Here is a 21,810-nt window from a genome sequence, read left to right as displayed (position 1 = left end):
CAGGGTGAAAAAGTATCACAATAGTAGACAAGTTGGGCAACTTCAAGTTTAATTTAAAAGGTTTAAAAACATGTCATTCACATTTAGAGAAAATTGTAAAATTCACATTCAAGCCATAAAATCAACCCCAAAACCCAGAATACTGATGCATTACACAATGAGTCTCTCTTTAATAAGTGTTTTACAAATATTTTATTAACAGATATTAGTTTTTCAAATAGGAACATCTCCGTTTTAAAAAAAACAAGATTCAGTGTTCACATCTAACAGTAAGTGCTGGACCGGGTTTGGTCTTGTTTGGGAAGCAGCTTTGGGTCACACATGTTTAAAAGGAGAAAAGTAGTTTCTCTGTTGCGTTTGCAGTACAGGGTTTAAACTAGTTTCTAGCTCTCTTTGTCTCTGCAGCAGGCCCTGCAATAAAAGAAATCGACATTTCATATGGATTTCAGTGTTTTCTAAGTTCACATAACACAATTTGACATTTAATTTAAATATTAATAAAAAATGTACTTCTAACTGCATCAAACAACAGCAAATGGCTAATGTATCAAAGAAGAAAACGGTCCTGAGCTTGTGCACAGTTGGACATCTTGGGTCAGAGCATTACCTGTCTTAACTCGGACAGACCCTTCAGTATAGCCTGCTGCCTTTCAGTGCTTTTAGGGGCGTCGGGGTCGTGCTGGACCAGAGGTGTTGCCTGCCTCTTGCTGCTCACAACTGCAAATAAAATCAACAACTGTCTATAACAGTCTTCATTACAGAATATTTTGATTCTTGAAATCGGTCTCTCACCAAAAAGACCCAGAGTTCTTTGCTCCTGCATCAAGCTCCAGAAAGAACAAAAAAGCACCATAAAAGTATCATAAACTTGACTTGTGCACTATATTCACTTGAAGTTAAAATACATTTTGTTCTGCTTTGTGTGACGAATTATGTCGTTATTCAATAACAACCTTTTCCTCTGCCAAAATGCAAAAATATTGTGTATTCCCATTAAGATTTAAAAATAGACATTGTGCGAACAAAACATGACACGTCAGTTTATAATGCATTTATAATGCAGAATGGATTATTATTTCGGCAAGATTTTCCATGAATAAGGACTCACAAATCCATTGTATTCCAGAACACTTGGAACACAAGTAGTGTGGATTCCTTTTATGATACTTTTATTAAAAAAAAAAAAATAAATCCTTTTTGGAGCTAGATAGACAATTAGTATGAAGTGCTGTATGGTAATGGACTGTGTGAAGATCCTTCAAGAATACTCCTTTTGTGTTCCACTGAAGAAAATAAGTTTTCACAGTGTTTGGAAAAACATAAAGGTAAGTAAAATCAAGTTGTGGAAACTTGTTGCATTAGACTTCCTGGGTGAACTTTTTAGAGCAACTCTGATAGGTTGGGATGTTGAATTTTTGTTGTCATAAAAGCAAAAACATACAAAGGGGACAGAATTATGGGTAAGGTTTAAAGTAACACCCAAGATGTAAGACCTGTAAAGGAAATTTCAATTTAATTCATACTATTCATTCATATTTACTCTATATGTATTTACACCATATATTTACTGCATTATTTCCCTTTCTGTTATGTGAGTGTATATGTTTGAGGCCTGTGAGACCTACTTTGGCCTGAATATGAGATGTCACAAATGACCTGCTTGTGTTTGCATGCCTGTGCTTGTTTGGGAACACAAAGTATCAAGTCAAAAAAATTTGAACATAACAAGTGCTTATCACACTTTCTTTGTCCATATTAGGGAGAGTTACTGAAAACAGAGCCAAAAGCGTATAAAAACAGAGAAGCAGCAAGCTGCTTATTTTCTGTCACACATATGGCGGAGCTCACTGCTGCCTGTCTGACCTTCTTGCAAGAATAAAAGATTCTGTCTCTGACCTTGTTCATTATTTGAGGGGAAATTTCTTCAACACACCAAAAATGGGTTTGTCCAGTATAGTGACACCAAGCAGCAGAGGGTTAAACGCCATATTTTGCTTACCTGCGTCGCCTCTCTGCTGGACTTCGTTTGTTGAGGGTCTGGAAAGAGGAGCCAGGGGGTCCATTTGATAAACCTCGTCTGTACGCACGTAGGGCACATAGTCTAATAACGGAGGGCGCCCCATATCCTCCATTTGGCGAGAGGCCTGTTGTGATGGCTGATGTGCACGGTTCTTTACTGCAGGAATGGGAGGAGACGTCATCCTACTGGAGACAAAAGAAATTTTACGAAATTTTAATCCACTTTATTATGAAATGTATTCACATTTATTCACAATTTATAAATCACATGAAAACACATCATGCATAGTAAATACTTTCAAAAGAAGTTACAACTTTTCAAATGGTAAAAAGCCTAATTTCCAGCAGCCATTTTGGAAACCTTTATGTATGTTAAATAATCTTTAAGAAATCCATCTAATGTGCTGATCTGGTAGTCAAAAAATGTTTCTTGATATGTTAAAAATTATTGTGCAGCATAAAGAAGTATGGAAACAGCAGTACCGTGTCTCTTAACAGTTACCAGTTTGAAGAAGGGAAAAAAAATAAAGTATTATTGATGGATGAATGGACAAATACATTAAGATTTTTTTAATTGACCTAAAATTGACCGGTGTATCTAGGGGATTTTGAGACTTTTTCATGTTGTTTTTTTTGTTTTTGTTTTTTAAATAAACTTTACTAAAGTACTATATAAATAATGTTGAATTGACAAACTGCACATGGAGGATTCTATGATGAACAATTGCATTTTTAACAGTGTTTTTAGTTAATTTATGCATCATAGGCATTGATTTCTTTGAAAACAAAGTCTTAAGTGTTTTCAAACTTTTGAATGGTGATTTATCATTATTATATTAATTGCATTACATACAATGCATTCAAAAAGTATTCAGACTTTTCAGATTTTTATTTATTTATTTTTTTTTACATTTTTATGTTGCAGCTATTATTTTAATTCTTGTATTTTACTATTTTTGCTAAGCCCCAATACACCAAGACAAATTCCTTGTACAAACTGACAGTACTTGGCAATAAAGGTGATTCTGATTCTTATTTATGTTAAAATGCTTTATTTTTTCAGATCAATCTACACTCCATACCCCATAATGATGCTATAAAAAACAGATTTGTGATAATAGACCCTTTGCTTTGACACTTGAAATTTAGCTCAGGTGCCTCCTGTTTCTCTCGATCATCATCTTTGAGATGTTTGTAAACTTTGACTTGTGGCCATTTCAATGGTCATGATTTGGAAAGGCACATACCTGCCCAACAGCTGAAAATACATATCAGATCGAAGGTCAAGTCTGGGGAAGATTACAAAAAAACATTTTTGTTGTATTGAAGTTTCCCAAGAACACAGTGGCCTCTATAATTCTTACTGGAAGAAGTTTAGAACAGAGCTGGTCTCTTCCTAGAGCTGGTTGCTTGGCCAAACTGAGTGCAAGGGGAGAAGGGCCTTTGTAAGAGAGGTGACCAAGAACCCAACTGTCGCTCTGGTTGAGCTCCAGTGATCGTATAGATGAGAGAAAGTTGAAGAACATCACTGCAACACTCCACCAACCTGAGTTTATGGCAGGGTAAAAGCATCAAATTAGTTTTTCAGACTGCCAAAAACTACATTCTCTGGTCTGTTTTGCCTTTATTAAAAGGGTCATGTCTGGAAGAAACGAGGCATCGATCATCACCTGCACCATACCATCCCAACAGTGGAGCATCATACTATGGGAGTGTTTTTCACAGGCAGGGACTGGAGGACCGGTCAAGGTAGTGTTATGGAAAATGTCAATGAAGCTCAAGAGGGAGAGTTCCGGAAATCAAAATAAGACTTTATTGAACAAAGCAACAAAGCCGGGAGGACAGCCGCTGCATCTGAATTTGTCTCAACCAAGTGACATATTTCTCTGGTAAGATTCACCCCTCCTGTTTTCACATAATTAAGTTTTACATCTTTTGACTTTCTTTCTAATTGTGGAATTTTGCCAATTGATGGTCAACCCTTTCTCATAGGCAAAATGTAACATTCTCCAAGGACAATCAATTCTTTCCAGAGGCAAGAAGCTTCCACGTGACACCTTTTAACAGTGGTCTTATTCTTTCCACAGCTAAATGTTGTTTACTAAAAAAATCCCTGACTAAGCAAAATATACTCAAGGGCCAAATGAACTTCTCAGATACATTTGTAATTCTACAATTGTTTTCTATAGGATAAATAAAATAGTTTATCAGTAGAAGGTTAAAAGAACCTGGTCCAGAGCATTTAGGACCTCAGAATGGTCCAAAGTTTCACCTTCTAACAGGACAATGTCCCTGAGCACACAGCGGAGAGACAACACAAGAGAACCACTCTGAATGTCCCTGAGTGGCTCAGAGCCCAGACTTGAACCCAATCAAACATCTAAAGAGAAACCTGAAAATGGCTGTCCAACGGTGGTCACTATCCAGCCTGAAAGAGCTTGAGGGGATCTGTAGAGAAGAATGGCAGAAAATCTCCAAATCCAGGTATGCAAAGCTTGTAGCATTTGACTCAAAATACTTGAGGCTGTACAGACAGTCCCAATGGCCAGCTTCAACTCCTCCTCACTCCATATGCCGACGATGTATCCCGATCTTCAAGCAGAAGGTCCACAACATGACTTGTTATGGAGCCTGGAATCATAATCACACCAAATTGCTTTGTTTGGCCAGAGGAGGACTGGCCCCCCGACTGAGCCTGGTTTCTCCCAAGGTTTTTTCCTGCATTCTGTCACCTGATGCCGTTTGCCAGTGTCGCCTCTGGCTTGCTTAGTTGGGGACACTTAATATTCAACAATATTATTGATTTGACTGCACTGATGCTGTTGGATGAGAACTGAACTGAGCTGGATGATGGCATCACTGTTTTCTGCAGAGCTGCTTTATAGATTAAATGAACTAATTTGATGATCTTCACATCAGAACTGAATCAATAATGAACAGACCTCAGCTGAAGTACTGTCTTTTCAGAGCTGCTTTACAGCAGAATTGAATTCTGTGTACATCACTGAATCATTATTTCCCTGTTTATCACAGCTTCTTTGAAACAATCTGTATAAAGCGCTACAGAAATAAAGGTGACTTGAGTTTACTGTAATTTTTGCCAAAGGTGCTTTAACCAAGTACTGAGGTAAGGGTCTGAATACTTATGTCAATATGATATTTAAGATTTTTTTTTTTCTTTTTAATCAATCAGCCAAGATATCACAAATCTGATTTTTGGTTTGTCATTATGAGGTATGGGGTGTAAATATGAACTGTATTCAAATATATTCAATGATTTTAGTGAAATGTCCCAGAGTTATTACAGCTCACTGCAATTGTATGCATTCCCTACATATAATTCCAAATCTATATTTCACAAAAATTTCACTATTTTCATTTGTGGAACAAAAATAAAACCTCTAGCAATATTTTGTCTGAGATATCAGTTAATCAATATTAGGGCTGGGCTATATATTGCATGCGATTGTCACGCGCATTTCATCAGTAAAGCCAGTTCCCTGATTACCGCTAAATCGCCATCACTTGCTTTCAAATGGAGTGGCATTTAATAGACAGAGCCGTAGTTCACTGACAAGCTACGCAATATCGCGTTCATTATCGAAGGGAATTCCTCTCCGATAATAAACACGATATTGCGTAGCTTGTTATATATATAGATATAAAATCAGCAACTACATGAAATTGCATATTTTTGCTCAGGTTGGGCATCTAAACAAAACCGTGGTGTTCTTCCTCCTCAAGGATGATTATTATACTATATGAGCCATTATCGCCTGATGTATCAAATATGATAATCAAATTTGCAAATATTGTTCTGACCCTAAATAGTTACTGTAGAACATCACAGTGACATACATTGAGAGAGAGTTAAGCATCTGTTCATTTCCTAGATAAGAAACCTAAAGTAGCTTCATGCATCTGGCTAACAGACTCACCTTTCAGCACGGAAGGCTGATGGTTCTTGGAGTTGATTTTCACTCTGAACAAAGAGAAGAAACAACATCAGCACTCTAACATGTACAAGTCTGCACTATATGCATTTATAGGGGTGGGGACTGTAAGGAATTTAAAGCCGCTGTCTGTAACTTTTTTTTGGTTAAAAAATATCCAATCAATTTGAGCAAGTACATTTTTTGACATGATCCGAGCTAAGCAATCGTTAGATTTAATTACCATTGTGTAGTGATAGCAGCGTGATTTATTGTAAATCTTTTTTTTTTCCCTCTCAGTTGGTCAGAACAAAAGTGCCAGACATGTTACTTGTTCAGATGACATTTTCCAGTGAAAATTCTTACTTTGGTCATATTTCAATCTTCATCTGTGATTCTGAAGTACAGTATCCACACCGGTGCGGTGACAGACAGCAAACATTATATTCATCAGCGCTGAGGACTTTAATTATTCTTTTAGTACTTGACAGATAACTGGTCACTAATTTTTTTTTTTTTTTTTTTTTTTAATGCTTGGTTCCCCACCCTACGTAATTATTCCTGAATACTATGAATAGTGAACTGGCACCTGTGGTTGTGGTGACTTTCTGTGTCTCTGCGCTTGAGGTTTTTGATTATTAACAGCGTATGCTGGTGGTAGCAGCTCTTGCTGCGGTGTTCGTGAGAGCGTGTTTCTTTCCACCAGCGTCATGAGCTCTATCTGCCTCTGTCTCCTGCTCTCCTGCCTGTGTCTCTTCAGGGCTTCAGGGTACCTCTCAGAAGCAGGGACGAATGCTTTACTGGGTTGCTGTGTGTTCCACTCAGGCCTTTTTTCCAGTTTGTGGTTCCTGCTGGTCCGTGCGTAAGGCTCATAAGGGTCGGCTCTGACTTCTTTATGTGCAGTAGACAGATGATCTTTGCTCTTTTCAGATGCTTGTCCCTCACCATGATGGGATTTCTTGCCATTTAGAGTGTTGGGAGGAGCTGTGTGCATTACTGCAGCAGGAGATAGTTTGAGACTGTTAGAGATCAAGATATTCTCAGGCTGATGACTGATCTCTGCAAAATCACAGATTGATATTATGCTAATGCTGATACATTTTTTTTTTTTATAAATACTCTTGTTCACCCACAAATTTGAATTCTGTCATTATTTACTTAACATCCTTTTATTCCAAATGCTATTTGTTTTGTTAAACAAATGGGGGAATTTTTAAAAATAATTTTTCATACAACAGTTCATAGTGCCAAGGCAAAAACCATTAAAAACACAATAAACGTGTGTGTGTGTGCGCATGTGAGAGAGAAACAAAAATTAGAATTCACAAAAATCCACTCATGAACCATGTTCTGATTTAAATCACATATATGCAGGTTTGCCATCATTAGCTATGTTTCAAAAATCCAAAGTTGCGAATTTAATCTGTGTACAAAACTGAAATATCGCATAAAACATTTGAGAATAAAGCAGTGTTTCTATCCCATGTGCTCAAGAGAACAAAATCGTCACTTCCTGTGAAAATTGGCACAAAATATCTGTAATAAAAATGGAAGTTGCTGCAATCAGAAGAGAAACTGTGGCTCTTTTATCCTTTAATCCATCATAAATGACTTAGTGTCTCAGAAGCGGCAGACAAAATGCAATAAACGCTGTCATGTTCACTTGTGTTTAGATTCTGCTGTTTGGGAGTGCAATCGTGTGAGACATTTCTTGGAAGGAATTAAACCAAATTATTGTGAAGACATACTTTGGCTAAGGCGTTTCAGAACCACCAAACCAACATTTGAGATGCTGTGATGTGATTGGTTCGCTGCTTAGGCCAGTTATCCAATCACATCCACTGTTGAGGCAAAGTCATGTGAGATTTTTGTTGTGCATCGCGGGATTTATTCAGTAAATGTGTTTCCATCATAGTTTCAATGTGCATGTCTTCTTATCAGATAAAAAAAAAGATCTGCCTCAATTGAGCGCATATGTTTTTAGAATTTATGCTCATCTAGATGTTTCCATCCACCGTTTTTTTTAAGCGATATCCCAAAATTCACATAAAAATAAGTGGATGGAAACAAGGCTAATGACACGTCAGATCAAAAGTAAAGAATGAATAATTCAGTCTATTTCTCACTAAAGGCTTCTGAAGGCTTTTTGTCCCTTTTGGAATTTGACAGCCATTGTCATTGTCTACAACCTGTCATTTTACGAAAAAAAAAAAAAGATTAATCAAAAATCTTCCAACATATAAGGATGAGTAAATGATGACAGAATTTTTCATTTCTGGGTGAATTATCCCTTTAAAAGACAAACAAACCTGTCTGAACAGCAGTGTCTTTTCTTGGAGATGTTGTGGAAGGCGGTGCCATTCTCTGGGTTTGACTCTTGGACGATGTTAAGATTGCTGATGAACCAGGTAAATCTGGACCACTGAGGGCTAAAAGACTACTTTATAATAATGCATACAAAATGTTGCAAATACAAAGCAAATGTTTCATTACTCCCATACCCTTTGAGACTGAGTCTCCTTCCAGGCTGTGCAGTAGTTTGGACACATCGTGGCCTTTCTTGGCCAAGTCTCTGATTCTCTCGAACTGTCTGTCTTTAATCGCCTCCTCTTGGGCTCTTTGAATGCTCTGATACAGCTCCTCAGTTTTACGTGACTTCACCTCCTGGAATACATTTTACAACTTTCATATTCAAAATATTTGAAATTTGAAATAGACCCTACCATTTTTCTTATTCTTTTGAAACAAGAGCTCATACGATGTAATTCTTTTACAACTAAAAATGCCCTCCCGAGACTAATCAAGCCATTTGGTGTGGTTTCAACCAAGCAGACTTTGTGCAGTACAAGGAAAACCTGTCAGTGACACTTTACAGTAGTAAAAACCAAACAAATTGGAAAAATATGTAAATAGAGTGAAAGAGCCACAGTGCAAGTTGCCCCAGAAAAAAGGTCAGGAACAGTTTCATTTGATATTTTAAACCATTTTTCGCACACAATGTATAAATTAATTATATATATATTCTACTTGATTTTTGTTTGAAGGAGAGCACTGGGCAAGATAATTCCAAAAAGCAAAGAGTGTTTCTGATTGGCTAGTTTTCGTAGTGATATCTGACAGGAAATAGGGACATTTCATATGTTCATATGTATCACCTTTAAAATATTAATAATAAGTATAGCTGGCTGCACACAGCAATTAAGGGGCCAAGCACCACAGATGCACAATGAGGAGCTAAAAATCAAGACAGCAAGCATCAGATCACCTGCAAAAATGAGTAAAGACATTTGGAGACCATTTTAAGCTAAATGGTCGAAAGCACATAAATACAATCATTTGTAATGTGACATGATTGCTTGTTACTTTTGACACCAAATTGATGTGGTGTGGTCAGAGTAGTGACAATGACAAAGTTTGGTGTCAATATGTCAAATCTTTCCAGAGATATAGCCTCAGATGCAGTTTGACATTATACCATCAAATTTGTTGATATGGTATAAGAAAACAGTTTCATCTATCAACACGAAATCCGTACGTTTTTGGATGGCGCTGTCTCAAAAAATTGAGTACCTTCAGGTAGTGTTGTAGTACTTTAGATCGTTCTTGGTCTTGAGATCAGTCTTAAGACCATTTTTTGAAGGTCTTGGTTTCGTCTCAGTCTCAATCACATTTGTACACATTTGTGGTTTTGATTCAAGACTGGTCCAAACCACAACTGCGGTCGCTGCAAAGGATATCACAAAATTGCCAGTGCATTGTCTGATTTATTTATTGTGCCAGTTCAGAAATTAAAGAGGGACTGTGTCAAAAATGTCACCAAAATTAATACAATTGCTCACAAAATTCAAGATATTGAAATCTGGATTTTTTTATTACAACATCATGTGATAGAATTAAGCAATATCACAAGAGCAAGAGAACTGTTTTCACAAATTTAAACATGATATTGCTTTTGAACAAACATTCAATAAAAACATTATTTAAAACATTATTCTCAACATTATTTATGCAATTGTAATTTTACCAATTCAGATGCATCTTCTGTACCACCTCTGCAGTGCAAAGATGAATTTTGTTAATGATTTAATTTGATTGGTAACAGCTCTATATAGTCTTATTCTAATTATATTTACTGATTAAAAATAAGTAATTTCTCAGGCAGCAATGTGAATCTTTATGAATTTAAGGAGTGCTGGTCTGGTCTTGGTCTTGACTCGGACTAGCCTTGCCTTGGTCTTGGTCGCGTCTTGGTCTCAACCCCTCAAAGTCTTGGTCTTGTCTTGGTCTCAAGAAACATTGGACTTGACTTGGTCTCGGATTAGGTGGTCTTGACTACAACACTACCTTAAGGGCATGGTGCTGATGACACTCACCAAGTTTCGTAACGGTGTGCGCCAATGCATTTGTAAAATATAGCAGTTTATGACCAAATTCAAAATGGCCGACATCGGATAATTGGGTATCGTTCGATTTGGCATGCTGCACCAAATCTAAAGAGACCAGTTTTGCCAAACCATTCAGAAGTTATAAGCAAAAATAGCAACTTTTCATATCTCCTGACCACTTCGTTGCTTAAATTTGTGCAGTAGGTGTGCAGGCTAATTTTACCTTTCTGTGTCTCTGTCGCTCTGTGTCATTTATATACTGCTGCTGGAGTCGTTCTCGTTCTCTTTCAATCCTCCTTTCCTCTTCTTGTTCCTGTGCTCGTCGTGTGGCCTCCTCTTTCTCTTTCTGACGTCTGCGCTCCTCTACTTGAGCCTCAATTGCTCGCTACACATATGATTTATAGAGCTCACAATTGTATAAATATAAAGGTACATACTATACAGCAGTGATTTCCTGTCAGTTTGGTCAAGGGATGAATCCTACCTGGTGCTCAAGCTGTTTGAGTCTCCGGCGTTCTCGTTCCTCGATCTGAGCAGGGTCCAACAAGGCTGTCATTGTGCGAAGATAACTAAACAACAAATTACAAGGGCATTTTTATTTTCAAAAAAAAACTTTGAACAAGACAGACTTAGAATATTAAGAATTTGTTTAGTTATTCCAAACAAAGAATAAATCATTTTGGTGCATGATCATAAAACACTGAAGACAGCTGGTAAGGCAAGGAATGACCAATGAGATTCCATGGCCTGACACACTGAAAAAAAAAAAAAAAAAATCTGTGAAATTTCCAAGTGGTACTCACTGCAGAGTCTATGATGGCCAGCTCCTCCTCTCTGGACGTCCAGTGGGGTGGAGGGATAGAACTCTCCACCTCTCTGGACGTTGAATGGGATGGAGAGATATCTAGCGAGGGGGAGCTAACATAAGCTCCACTCATTTGCTCTGCAGCGAGCACCTTCTCGAAATTTCAGGTAAAAAGCCAGCAGTTGTGGTTACAAAACCGTAAAAATTATCGAAGCAACATTTTAAGTTTTACAGACTGAACTTTAATTTATACAGTAACCAAATCTGTCTAAAATCGGTTTTGTACCTTTATTATATATTACTGACAACCACCTTAAAACACTGGTGGTAAAGGGAAAGCCACATAAACAAACAAAGTGCATCACAAGTAGTTTTTCCACAAGTAAATACTAATATACAGTACAGTTCAAAAGTTTGGAACCACTAAGATTTTTAATGTTTTTAAAAGAAGTTTTGTCTGCTCACCAAGGCTACATTTATTTAATTAAAAATACAGTAAAAAACAGTAATATTGTGAAATATTATTAAAAATTTAAAATAACTGTGTACTATTTAAATATATTTGACAAAGTAATTTATTCCTGTGATGCAAAGCTGAATTTTCAGCATCGTTACTCCCGTCTTCAGTGTCACATGATCCTTCAGAAATCATTCTAATATGCTGATTTGCTGCTCAATAAACATTTATGATTATTTTCAATGTTGAAAAAAGTTGTGTCCTTTTTTTTTCAGGATTCCTTGATGAATAGAAAGTTCAAAAGAACAGCATTTATCTGAAATACAAAGTTTCTGTAGCATTATACACTACCGTTCAAAAGTTTGGGGTCAGTAAGAATTTTTATTTTTATTTTTTTGAAAAGAAATTAAAGAAATGAATACTTTTATTCAGCAAGGATGCATTAAATCAATCAAAAGTGGCAGTAAAGACATTTATAATGTTACAAAAGATTAGATTTCAGATAAACACTGTTCTTTTGAACATTCTATTCATCAAATAATCATGAAAAAAAAATATTGTACACAAATATTTTGTACAATTGTACACATTAAATGTTTCTTGAGCAGCAGATCAGCATATTAGAATGATTTCTGAAGGATCATGTGACACTGAAGTGAAATATATTCAAATAGAAAACAGTTATTTTAAACTGTAATAATATTTCACAATATTACTGTTTTTACTGTATTTTTAATTAAATAAATGTAGCCTTGGTGAGCAGACGAAACTTCTTTTAAAAACATTAAAAATCTTAGTGGTTCCAAACTTTTGGACTGTACTGTATAGAAGGCGTACAGTGTCATACACACAAAACACCATCATGGTAGCACATGACGCTAAACATTAATTAAATAACATAAGTTATTACATAAAACCATAATGTACATATCTGATAAGAAAAAACAGCTATTTCGACGAAAAATAAATGTGAGCTGAGATTTCCATTTTCACTGTAAATTATGTGATGACTTGTTCTTTTTCACTTCCAAAAACAGTACATTTAACAATATTTTAAAGTAAAATTACATAAACAGTGTCATAAGTTTTTTACTGCATAGAGTAAGGAAATTACAGTTCATCAATTTTTCACATTTTCAGTCTTTTTTTCAGTCTAAATGATGATCATTTTTATGCTCAGTATAGATCTATTTTCTTACCTTTGTCAACTCAGAGTATACGGGTGTAATAATGACCTGTGTGTCATGAACCTTTCAGCTAACTGACCTGGATCTCTGTTGGTTTCCCTGAGTGTTGTCAACGCTGGCCCTCCCCAGACTGTCCCCTCCAAATGTGCTCATGCCCTCCCATGCAGTGGACAGGGCTCCTGAAATGGACCGATGATGAGACAAACAGCTGCTCATGTCAGGCACCCCTTGATCAGGGCCTACTGTTGAGGGCTGATGCAAAGAGTCAAAATGAACGGCCCACCGCTCGATGTCCTCGACCTGTGGAGACAGAAGTTACAGAACACTATATGACAAAGAGATTAACATTGATATGATTTTGAAAACCTAATATGTAACCCCATAACCCCTGGGAATCACCCTGCTTTTATACGAGATCCTCCCAGCCGAGACTAAAGCATATTCAAAGGCATTGTCTCTAGAGTCTATCTGGTTACTGCAGGTTAGTGGAGCACTAAAGACCTTATTCCCAAGTAACAATGTTCATAGTGGGCGAGACGTTGTCCGACACAGCAGGGTGTCGACTGGAGACACGCACTAGAGTATACATTTTAAGTGTTGACTGTAGACAGTTGGATGTCGGTTGGAGACGCCCCAGGTAAACTTGAGTCAGGTGTGTAGGGGAATTTCTAGCAAAATTCTGGCTGTCAAAAGATGTGAAGCACAGTCCTGCAGTGTGACTTCTCCTATGACAACCATCAAATAAAAAAGCAACAGGAGCACAAAACCTGTTGATACAATTAGTGAGACAACAGCAAACCACTAACTGCTCCACACACATCGTCTTTGTTTATTCTTTTTAAGACAAAGCCATGATCAAAATTAATGCTAGAGATTGTTTTTGTTTGCTAGCTACCATTTCAATGCCACATGTAAATGCAACTAATCATCACGAACACGACACGGATTGATGATGTAAAACTCTGGATGAGTCTTCCTGCGTGAGTCAGTTTTTAACACTTCTTAACTGACATACAGTCTGACATTAATGACAACTGAGATCATACAGTGCTTACAGTGACTTACAACACGGATCATGTTCATACAGTCTGTCTAGCAACAGTCTCTTCTAAATCATACAGTGTGAAACCGGCTTTAGCTTAAAATGAAAATGAATGATTTCCGAAACTGAATCGAGATACTTATGTTTTATTGTAAAGCAACTTTGAAGCAATTTGTATTGTTTAAAGTGCTATTCAAAAAAACTTGACCTGTCTCGACTGGAATCACTGTGGGATGAGTTCACCTGGTTGTTAATTTCTTTGTCTTGTTGTCGTCGTAGTTTGGCCTCTTCTCTCTGCCGGTCCAGTTCCTGTAACCATCGCCTCTGCTGTTCCTCTCTCTGAGTGTTGAACATGTCCTCCATAGGAGCTGCTTCCTGTTCACGCATCAAACACCACAGATACAGTCAAGCATCATTCAAATCTATCAATCAATCTATTGTAGAGACATTGCAGCAGACATTATTCTAAGTTTGCCAAAAAAACAAGATGCGAGTAAATGCTGAAACATCACCCCCACTATAAAGGCCGAGCGGATGGCAGCGGGCAGCTCTCGCTGTGTCTGAGCTAGAGCTCTGCGCTTTGAACTCTCTATTCCAGCAGCATTTCGTGTGCTCATCCCATCCTGCACCAAGACATGGGGCATACATCCACATCTCAATTATACATGGACAATGGCCCTGTTTACACCTGGTGTTAAGAAGCGTTTTTGTTGATCGGATCACAAGAAGACGAGGGAGACACATTCTCATTTACACCTGGGGCCCTATGATACACCCAGCACAATGCAACGCCAGGAGAGTTTTTTGCTAGTTTCAGCCCGACGCAGTTATCATTTTCACATCCAGCGCCCACGTTGTTTAAACAGCAAATGCACTTGCACCCATCTGTTCGCCCATGGGCGTGCTGGTCTGAAAACAAGGTGTGTTCAGACGTATTGTTGGCTTGTTGCCATTTTGACGCAACTGAGAAGGACTGAGCCAATGACCAACAAAAACCTGGTCTAAAGTCAATGGTGCATTATTTATTTATTTTTTGTTTGTTATTTAAAGACTGCGTTAGTAATATGCGCCTATAGGTGGGTGCACAATGAGCTTACACTGTTCACACACAAAAATCCAAAAGTGGATTTGGACATGCCATGTGTCAAAGAGCACCTGCGCCATGTGCTTCAAACCATGTGCTTAGATTGTTAAAATAGGGCCCCTGGTGTTTAAATCCGTCTCTTGTCCACTTTCAACTACATCTGTCCTGATTTTTTTGAGGGGAGGGTCGGTGGGTGGGTTTTTTTTCAGATCTAATGGATGTTCACGCAATTTACATATGAACTCAAGACCATGGAAAAACATTTTGGAGAGCAGCAGCTTTCGTTTCTGCTCTGATAGCGGCAAGACCACGGAGAACACAGAGGGTGTATGTTAGAAATCAGGAATGGTGGGAGAACATTGTGCTTAGTATATTTTTATTCTTTAAACCAAACTTCGGTCTTCTGCTGACAAAGTTTAAATCCCGTCTGGCTTGTGCGCTTTCCATAATGTTTACACAATTGGTCAGTAGGTGAAGAGTAGACGAAAACAGACACTTCGAAAGCAATCCGGTCAAATGCGTTTTCGACTACCTCTGGAATTGGTCGAAAGTGGACAAGCTCAAAACTTTTACAGCCCATTTACACCAGTATTTAGTGTCGTCCACTTGTGAGCCGACCAAAACGCACCTCAACACCAGGTATAAACAGGGCCACAGATGTATACAGATAGACAGATGTGTAAAAAATGTTTTTTAATGATAATCATCAGAATTTTCATGTTGCTCTGTCATGGAGTGATGCTTTATTAAGGTGCAGTCACATTTACTGAATTGTTCGATGAATTTTCATGGGCAGAAAGATTCCACCACACAGATTTCACCAGTTGGTCAAGTGAATTTGCCACACTGATCAACAGAAAGCTGCTTTTTTTTTAATGTGACTTTGGTGTGATATACATCACTACACTACTGATAACAGACACTGGACCTTTTTTGCCTGTGGCGGTTTTGGGTCTCTCTAATCACTGCCTTGTCCACTTCCTTCAAAACTTACAGGCTATAAAAGTAACGGCTCTCTGCAGTTACTAGGCTATAGTATGAAAAAGTAACTGCTGTACTATAGTAACTACAGTGTTATGTGTCTGTTTTTTTTTTTTTTTTTTTTTTTTTTTTAAGGGCTATTTTTGGTGTTTTTGCCTTTCTTGCGATAGGAGTCCAAGTAGTCTAGAGCAGACAGGAAGTGAAGTGGGAGAGAGAAGGGAATGGGATCAGGAAAGTTCCGCAAGCTTGGACTCAAAGTCAGGACGTCAGAGCACTGGCCATAGGGAAAACGGCTCAGCCTTTAAAGGTAATTTCTGATGACATCACAGAGTTTATGTTTTTTTTTTTTGTAAAAAAACAGATTTCTGTTACTTGTGTAAACAGCACATTTGTGCATTTACCGGTCAGTCTGGTAATTTTAAGGTAATTTACAAGGATTAATGTGTAAAGGGGCCACTGAATCAGCATGTCAGACATTAAGTCAGGGCCTGGTGGTGCAAGCGTTTCCCTCACATTTGTGACTAAAATAGATGCGTACAAACTTTAAAACATATTTAGGAGCACGAGTGTGAATATATAAAAAAAAAAAAATCCTTAAATTCAGAATTTAAAAAAAAAAAGTAAATTATCCTCATGAGATTTATACATATGAAATTGCAATGTGAACGCACAAATGAACTTGAACTAGTCAGAATGTACAAAAATGAGACCAAAAACTGTAAAACAACAACAACTAGTCTGAGAGTCTAGGTTAAACCTTTTGATTTTATAATACTCTTTAATTTCAAACAAATGCATTTTTGTCAACAGTCAGGGTTTTTTTCATTAAAAACATTATAACAAAGTGCTGTATAATTTATATTTAATTGTTGCACCCTCTTGTGGACTGTTGATTTAAAAACAAATTACAGCCCTAAAGGCATAGCAGAATCTTTATTGTGTGTCACAGTATATATGGTTGTACTGGCAGCCTTAACTGTGGCAAATTGAACAGACACAGATAGGTATGAAAGCGTTTCAACGGCAAAATGAATGCAGAGAATATAATAATTACTTACTGTTTCAGGCACATCTTTCAGTCTCGCTTCAGCTCTCATATCTTTGAGACTGGCTTTTTGCTGCCTTTTTAGAGCCATCTGCTCATCTGTAAAGTAACAAACTGATCAGCCATACATTTCATCACCGATAATTCAACACATTCTTGTTGCAATTTGTTTGCTTTTTTGTTTATCTTTCTAAAAACCGTATTTTTCTGTACGAATCACATACAAATTCATACAATCGCTAGTTTATAAGATAGTTAAGTTTTCCCATGATATTTGAGTTCATTAGATTAAGGTAAATTTAATGTAAAGAATTTGTCCACTGTATTCATAGACTTTCTATGCCACACTCATTATTATTTAAACTCTTGTTACTTATAGTTGACACAGAGGTTTATAGAGTCTAATTGCACATCAGTACCCAGCTCTCTCCTCCATTGAGCTTTTCTGGCTTCCAGTTTGTCTTTGTCCCTTTCCCTTTCTCCAAATGTGCTGAACAACCCTGAATGCTGCCCATCTGATGGAAACCTAAATCAAAACAAAAGAGAACAAAATAATTGTTTATCATGGTCAAAAACTATTCATCAATTAACTCAATGAATGAATCTTACCAAACCTAGCATCAAAAGCAAGCAATATTTCATGGCACTGGTCATATTTTACCTTAAATGCCCTTATATACTTCATGCGAAGAACAAACTGGTGTGACGTAATTTTGAAAGAAATCAGGCCAAAACTAAGTTTATTTCGGGAGTTCGAAGCAGCTTGCCATAGCAAACTTTCTGGAAAAGTTTGCACCTCCTGGTAAACACCTTCAAACCCCCACTGGTCTGTGGCAATTATGTAATAGATGGGTGTGGTTTTGAGGCTCTGCCTTCTTTGACATGGAAATCTTCTCCAGTTCATTTCTTCTGTTCAGTCCGTTAAGGTCAGACGTGAGTAAAAACATGAACACATTGGAGAGCCGCTTTATAATATAGTAGAAGTTGTAATTCTAATTGAAAGGAAATTGAGAGGAAAGCATATACATATTAGAGTAAAGCATATTTACATTTTTTTATCTAAACTTCGTTCTCAACAGCTTCGGCACATTTGATAACAGTATAATCGCTGCAAAGGTATTCCCAACTCTCTTTTTTTCTACCTCTAAGCGAAGAATGAAAAAGAACTTTGGAGAGAGTATATTAGTGCTTTAAAAAAAAAAAAAAAAAAAAGAGAACAAACGAGACTTTCAGAACATTTCTTGTCATTCTAACATTATCATTACAACTAAGCACATTTTTTAAAAGATTCACCTCATCAGATACAGATGTTAATACAAGTAACTTTTCTTACTCTCCTCTGTCTGTCTTTACTTGTGACACTCTGTGTTGACGGCCATCTGGGATGAAATCTTTAGCTGCTTCTCTAGTTCCATGACTGTTTTCCTCTGAGCTGACAGCAGGTTCTGCTAACAAGAAAATAAATGTTGTAGTTAAGAATGTTTTGCATGAATTTATTAAAATGAATCATACCCCTAGGCCCTACTGTATATGCGCACCTGTGTGGGTGTGCGTGTTCGGTCCATGCAGTGCATTTGCAGCGGATGTGCTGTTGATTGTGCTCAGTATCTGCTGAAACTGCTCCTGTGTCAAACATACTACACTCTCTTTCTGCTGTGTGACTATGCAAGATTCATTCTTGTTGTTCCCTGACTGGACTCTCAGAGACTCCGTGCTGTGCTTTGTGTTGGTCACTCTGGGTCTGTGAGTGATATTCTGCTCTACAGAACTAACAGCTGCTGTGTCTTTGCTCTTTCTCTCCTGTTCAGCTTTGTCTGTTTGAGGAGGACCTTGTTTTGAGCTGATGATTTTCTGTGTTCTTTTCCTTGGAGGAATCTGAAAACAAAGGATATAGATCACATACACAAGTAACCAGTGTTAGGGGTAACGCATTACAAGTAACAAAAGTTATGTAATCAGATTACTTTTTTCAAGTAAGGAGTAAAGTAAGGACTTTTTTCAAGTAAGGAGTAAAGTATGTTTAGTGCAGAGGTGTTGTGTGTGAACTTGATGGTTATTGTAATTCTATGTAGACTGAACATGTAAACATGCATTTACTCATCTCACGTGCACAAAAACATTCAATATTCCTCAAAATAAATAAAAAAACTGTGAAATGCAAACTCAGAATATTACGCAAACCTGCAATAATTAAATGTTAAATAACAAATATTTAATATTTATATTGTGAGATTAAATATAAATATTTAATCTCACTTTATTAACCAATGTATTTGCTGCTGACCTTCGATGATCCAATTCAATCATACTAATAAGCAAAAACATCACATTTGTTTCATTTTTTGTTTTTATTGCTTAAGGAAGAGTGTTGAACTTTCTACTCCTGGGTCCTATTCTTCTGCGGTCAAGAATGGCAGCACAGCTGAAAGGTTTGTATGAGCCGCACCCTCTACTGTACAGTCTAGAATTTGCATTTCCTTCAGCCTGAGGCTTATTAATTTCACTTTTGTTGTGAAAAAGCCTTTACATTTGCCAAAAATATTACTTTTTTTATATTTTGTTATTAAAAAAAAAAGAAAGAAAAAGACAGCCCAGCCCAGTAGAGAAAAAGTAACGCAAAATGTATAACTTTCCATTAAAAAGTAACACAATTAGTTACTTTTTTAGGGAGTAACTATTATAATATTGTTATAATATTGTAACACATTACTTTTAAAAGTAACTTTCCCCAGCACTGCAAGTGACACACATTTCACAACAATATTCATGTTTGATAACTTCTAGAATTTAGATGTCAAATTTACACACACTTATTTATTTATTTATTTTTTTTACACACATAGTTCCTGCACAAAGGTTGCATAGAGGTTTACTTACCCGACAAAAGCCCTTCTTATTAGAAGATTTAGATTCAGCACCTGTATAAAATGAGATTATCAGCCAAAATACAGACAGAGAGTCTGTTTCCCAACTGTATAGTATGCAGAATGCGGTATGTCAAATGATTAGTAGTGGTAATATGCAGTGCTCATAAAGCACAAACATTAGGTGGGAAATATCCTGATGACCTGAAGAAAACTCCTTATATTAGTATTAATATTAATATTAGTTAATAAACATAAAACGGTTCATTGTTAGTTCATTTTAGCTCAGGTACTTTTGCATTTTCTTGTGTATTTTTTTCTTGTTTATTTTTCTTTGTCTGAAGTGAAATTTTTGTATTGTCTTAAAACATAATTATAAAATTATGATGGAAAGCAAGGAAAAGAAGCAAGGGCAGAAAATGTGTCTGCACAAATACAAATCTGAGAAGCACGTCCATTCTTGCAGGGAATGCGTCCCTGGTGACGGGAAAGTGTACACTTTTTTGAGTAGGCGATACGACCATATTAGATTTTTGAACTATTAAAATGTCTCCACAATCTGCCTTCACAGAGAGATTGTTAATATTGTGCTACAGTGCACATTCAGGCTTCACATTGACACAGTCGGTCATGTCAGTTGGCAGAAAATCAAATATTTATCAGTATTATAGATATCTGAAGTCTTAGTGACAGTATCCTAATAAACCTGCTGCTGTTTATCATAAATGTTAATCAAACAACAAAAGACAAAGAGAAATCACTCACTGCTCTTGACTGAATAACTTTTGTATCTTCAAATAACACACAATGTATATTTAATTAATGTAGTGAAAACTTCAGTGTTTTATTTTTTCTTTAGATTATTTAATTATAAATACTGCTTTTAAAGTGACCTACTGAATATTGGCCTATCTGGAAAAAAGTATTAGTTTTGCTAGTTTGACCCTTACTGTTGAGTGTTAAGTAAAACAGCAAATTACTGCACATATTACAACAATGTGAAATTTAATCTTGATGCAACTAATCAAAGTTAGTGGATTATCTTCAATGAAGTGACTGATTTCATGTTCTTACCATATTTAGCCAACACGAGCCTGGGCTTGCCATTCTCCAACTCAAACAACAGACCATCACTGCAAAAAAAATTAATACACCTGAGAAGAACACACTAATATTCTAACAAGTAACGTTACCATGTTAAAACCATGGTATTATTCGAAGAGCCATGATTATTGCAATCATTTATTACTAAAGTGCCATGGGATAACCAGCATATAGTGCACCTTGTTACCACCACAGATTTTATTGCTCAGATCAATCTAAAATAAACAACAGGGCTTATAATAGAGGTTTCAGATTACGTTTCATGCCATAAAATATGGCATCCTTTAATCACCCGTCTTTGCAAACCACTAAAACAGCGTAAAACGCTGACTGTTCAATGTGACAAATTACTGCATAACATGATCAAAGAGAGTAGTTTACTAATCTATCAAATCATGTAAAGTCCATTAAGATCCCACTCACCCCAGATTCATCATTTTAAGCCTCCAATATTTTGATGCCTGTGAGCTCTGTTGAAACGCGTGTCCGTTGCTGCTCGCGACCAGTAAGCGCTCCTCTGATTGGCTGAGGTGGCTTCTCTTCATCTACAGCCGAGCAGCAAGTCAGCAAACATCAGGAGGCGCTTTAGCGCCTCTTCAGGTGGCATACGGAAGCGCGACTGCGTTTACAGTCTGACACCGTCTCGCTATAATTTTTGGAAAATTTTGAAATACTGTTGTAATATTTTTCAGCTTAAAGGGATACATATGAAATCAATTTGACATTAAGAAAAAGGAGTGTATTTGGTATTTTGGTAGTTACAAAAATATTGTTGTTTTTTTTTTTTAACTACTCATGTCAGTGTTATTTATCAACAGTAAAACAGGTGAAAGAAAAAGATATAGGCCCTATTCATTTTTGTCAAATATTTGATTCGCATTATTTTGTTTATGCTCAGCTAAGAT

At 36.8% G+C, this 21,810-nt stretch overlaps 1 protein-coding gene across 5 annotated transcripts; it reads right to left on the bottom strand.

The window, feature by feature from the left end:
• Positions 1-41: 41 nt before the first annotated feature.
• ccdc66 (coiled-coil domain containing 66) lies at positions 42-21,521 on the bottom strand. 5 transcript variants are annotated; one of them, XM_067398467.1, is made up of 19 exons: positions 21,329-21,521; positions 20,876-20,934; positions 19,815-19,855; positions 18,476-18,812; positions 18,271-18,385; positions 17,357-17,463; positions 16,951-17,036; positions 14,340-14,450; positions 14,071-14,202; positions 12,865-13,085; positions 10,821-10,905; positions 10,560-10,721; positions 8,453-8,615; positions 8,261-8,380; positions 6,541-7,010; positions 5,958-6,001; positions 2,000-2,205; positions 608-717; positions 42-411 (listed from the first exon to the last, which is right to left on the bottom strand). In XM_067398467.1, exons 1-19 carry the CDS (start codon positions 21,448-21,450, stop codon positions 316-318), a joined length of 2,787 nt encoding a protein of 928 aa, XP_067254568.1. In that variant the 5' UTR covers positions 21,451-21,521; the 3' UTR covers positions 42-315. The 5 variants fall into 5 exon arrangements, with proteins under 5 accessions (XP_067254568.1, XP_067254570.1, XP_067254571.1 ...); XM_067398469.1 differs by having other exon boundaries at positions 2,000-2,202; XM_067398470.1 differs by having other exon boundaries at positions 6,541-6,947.
• Positions 21,522-21,810: the final 289 nt, after the last annotated feature.

Source organism: Chanodichthys erythropterus, chromosome 10 (assembly GCF_024489055.1).
Source record: "Chanodichthys erythropterus isolate Z2021 chromosome 10, ASM2448905v1, whole genome shotgun sequence".
NCBI lineage: Eukaryota > Metazoa > Chordata > Actinopteri > Cypriniformes > Xenocyprididae > Chanodichthys > Chanodichthys erythropterus.
Note: the sequence above shows the minus strand (reverse complement) of the source record. Positions and strands in the feature narration are given on the sequence as shown.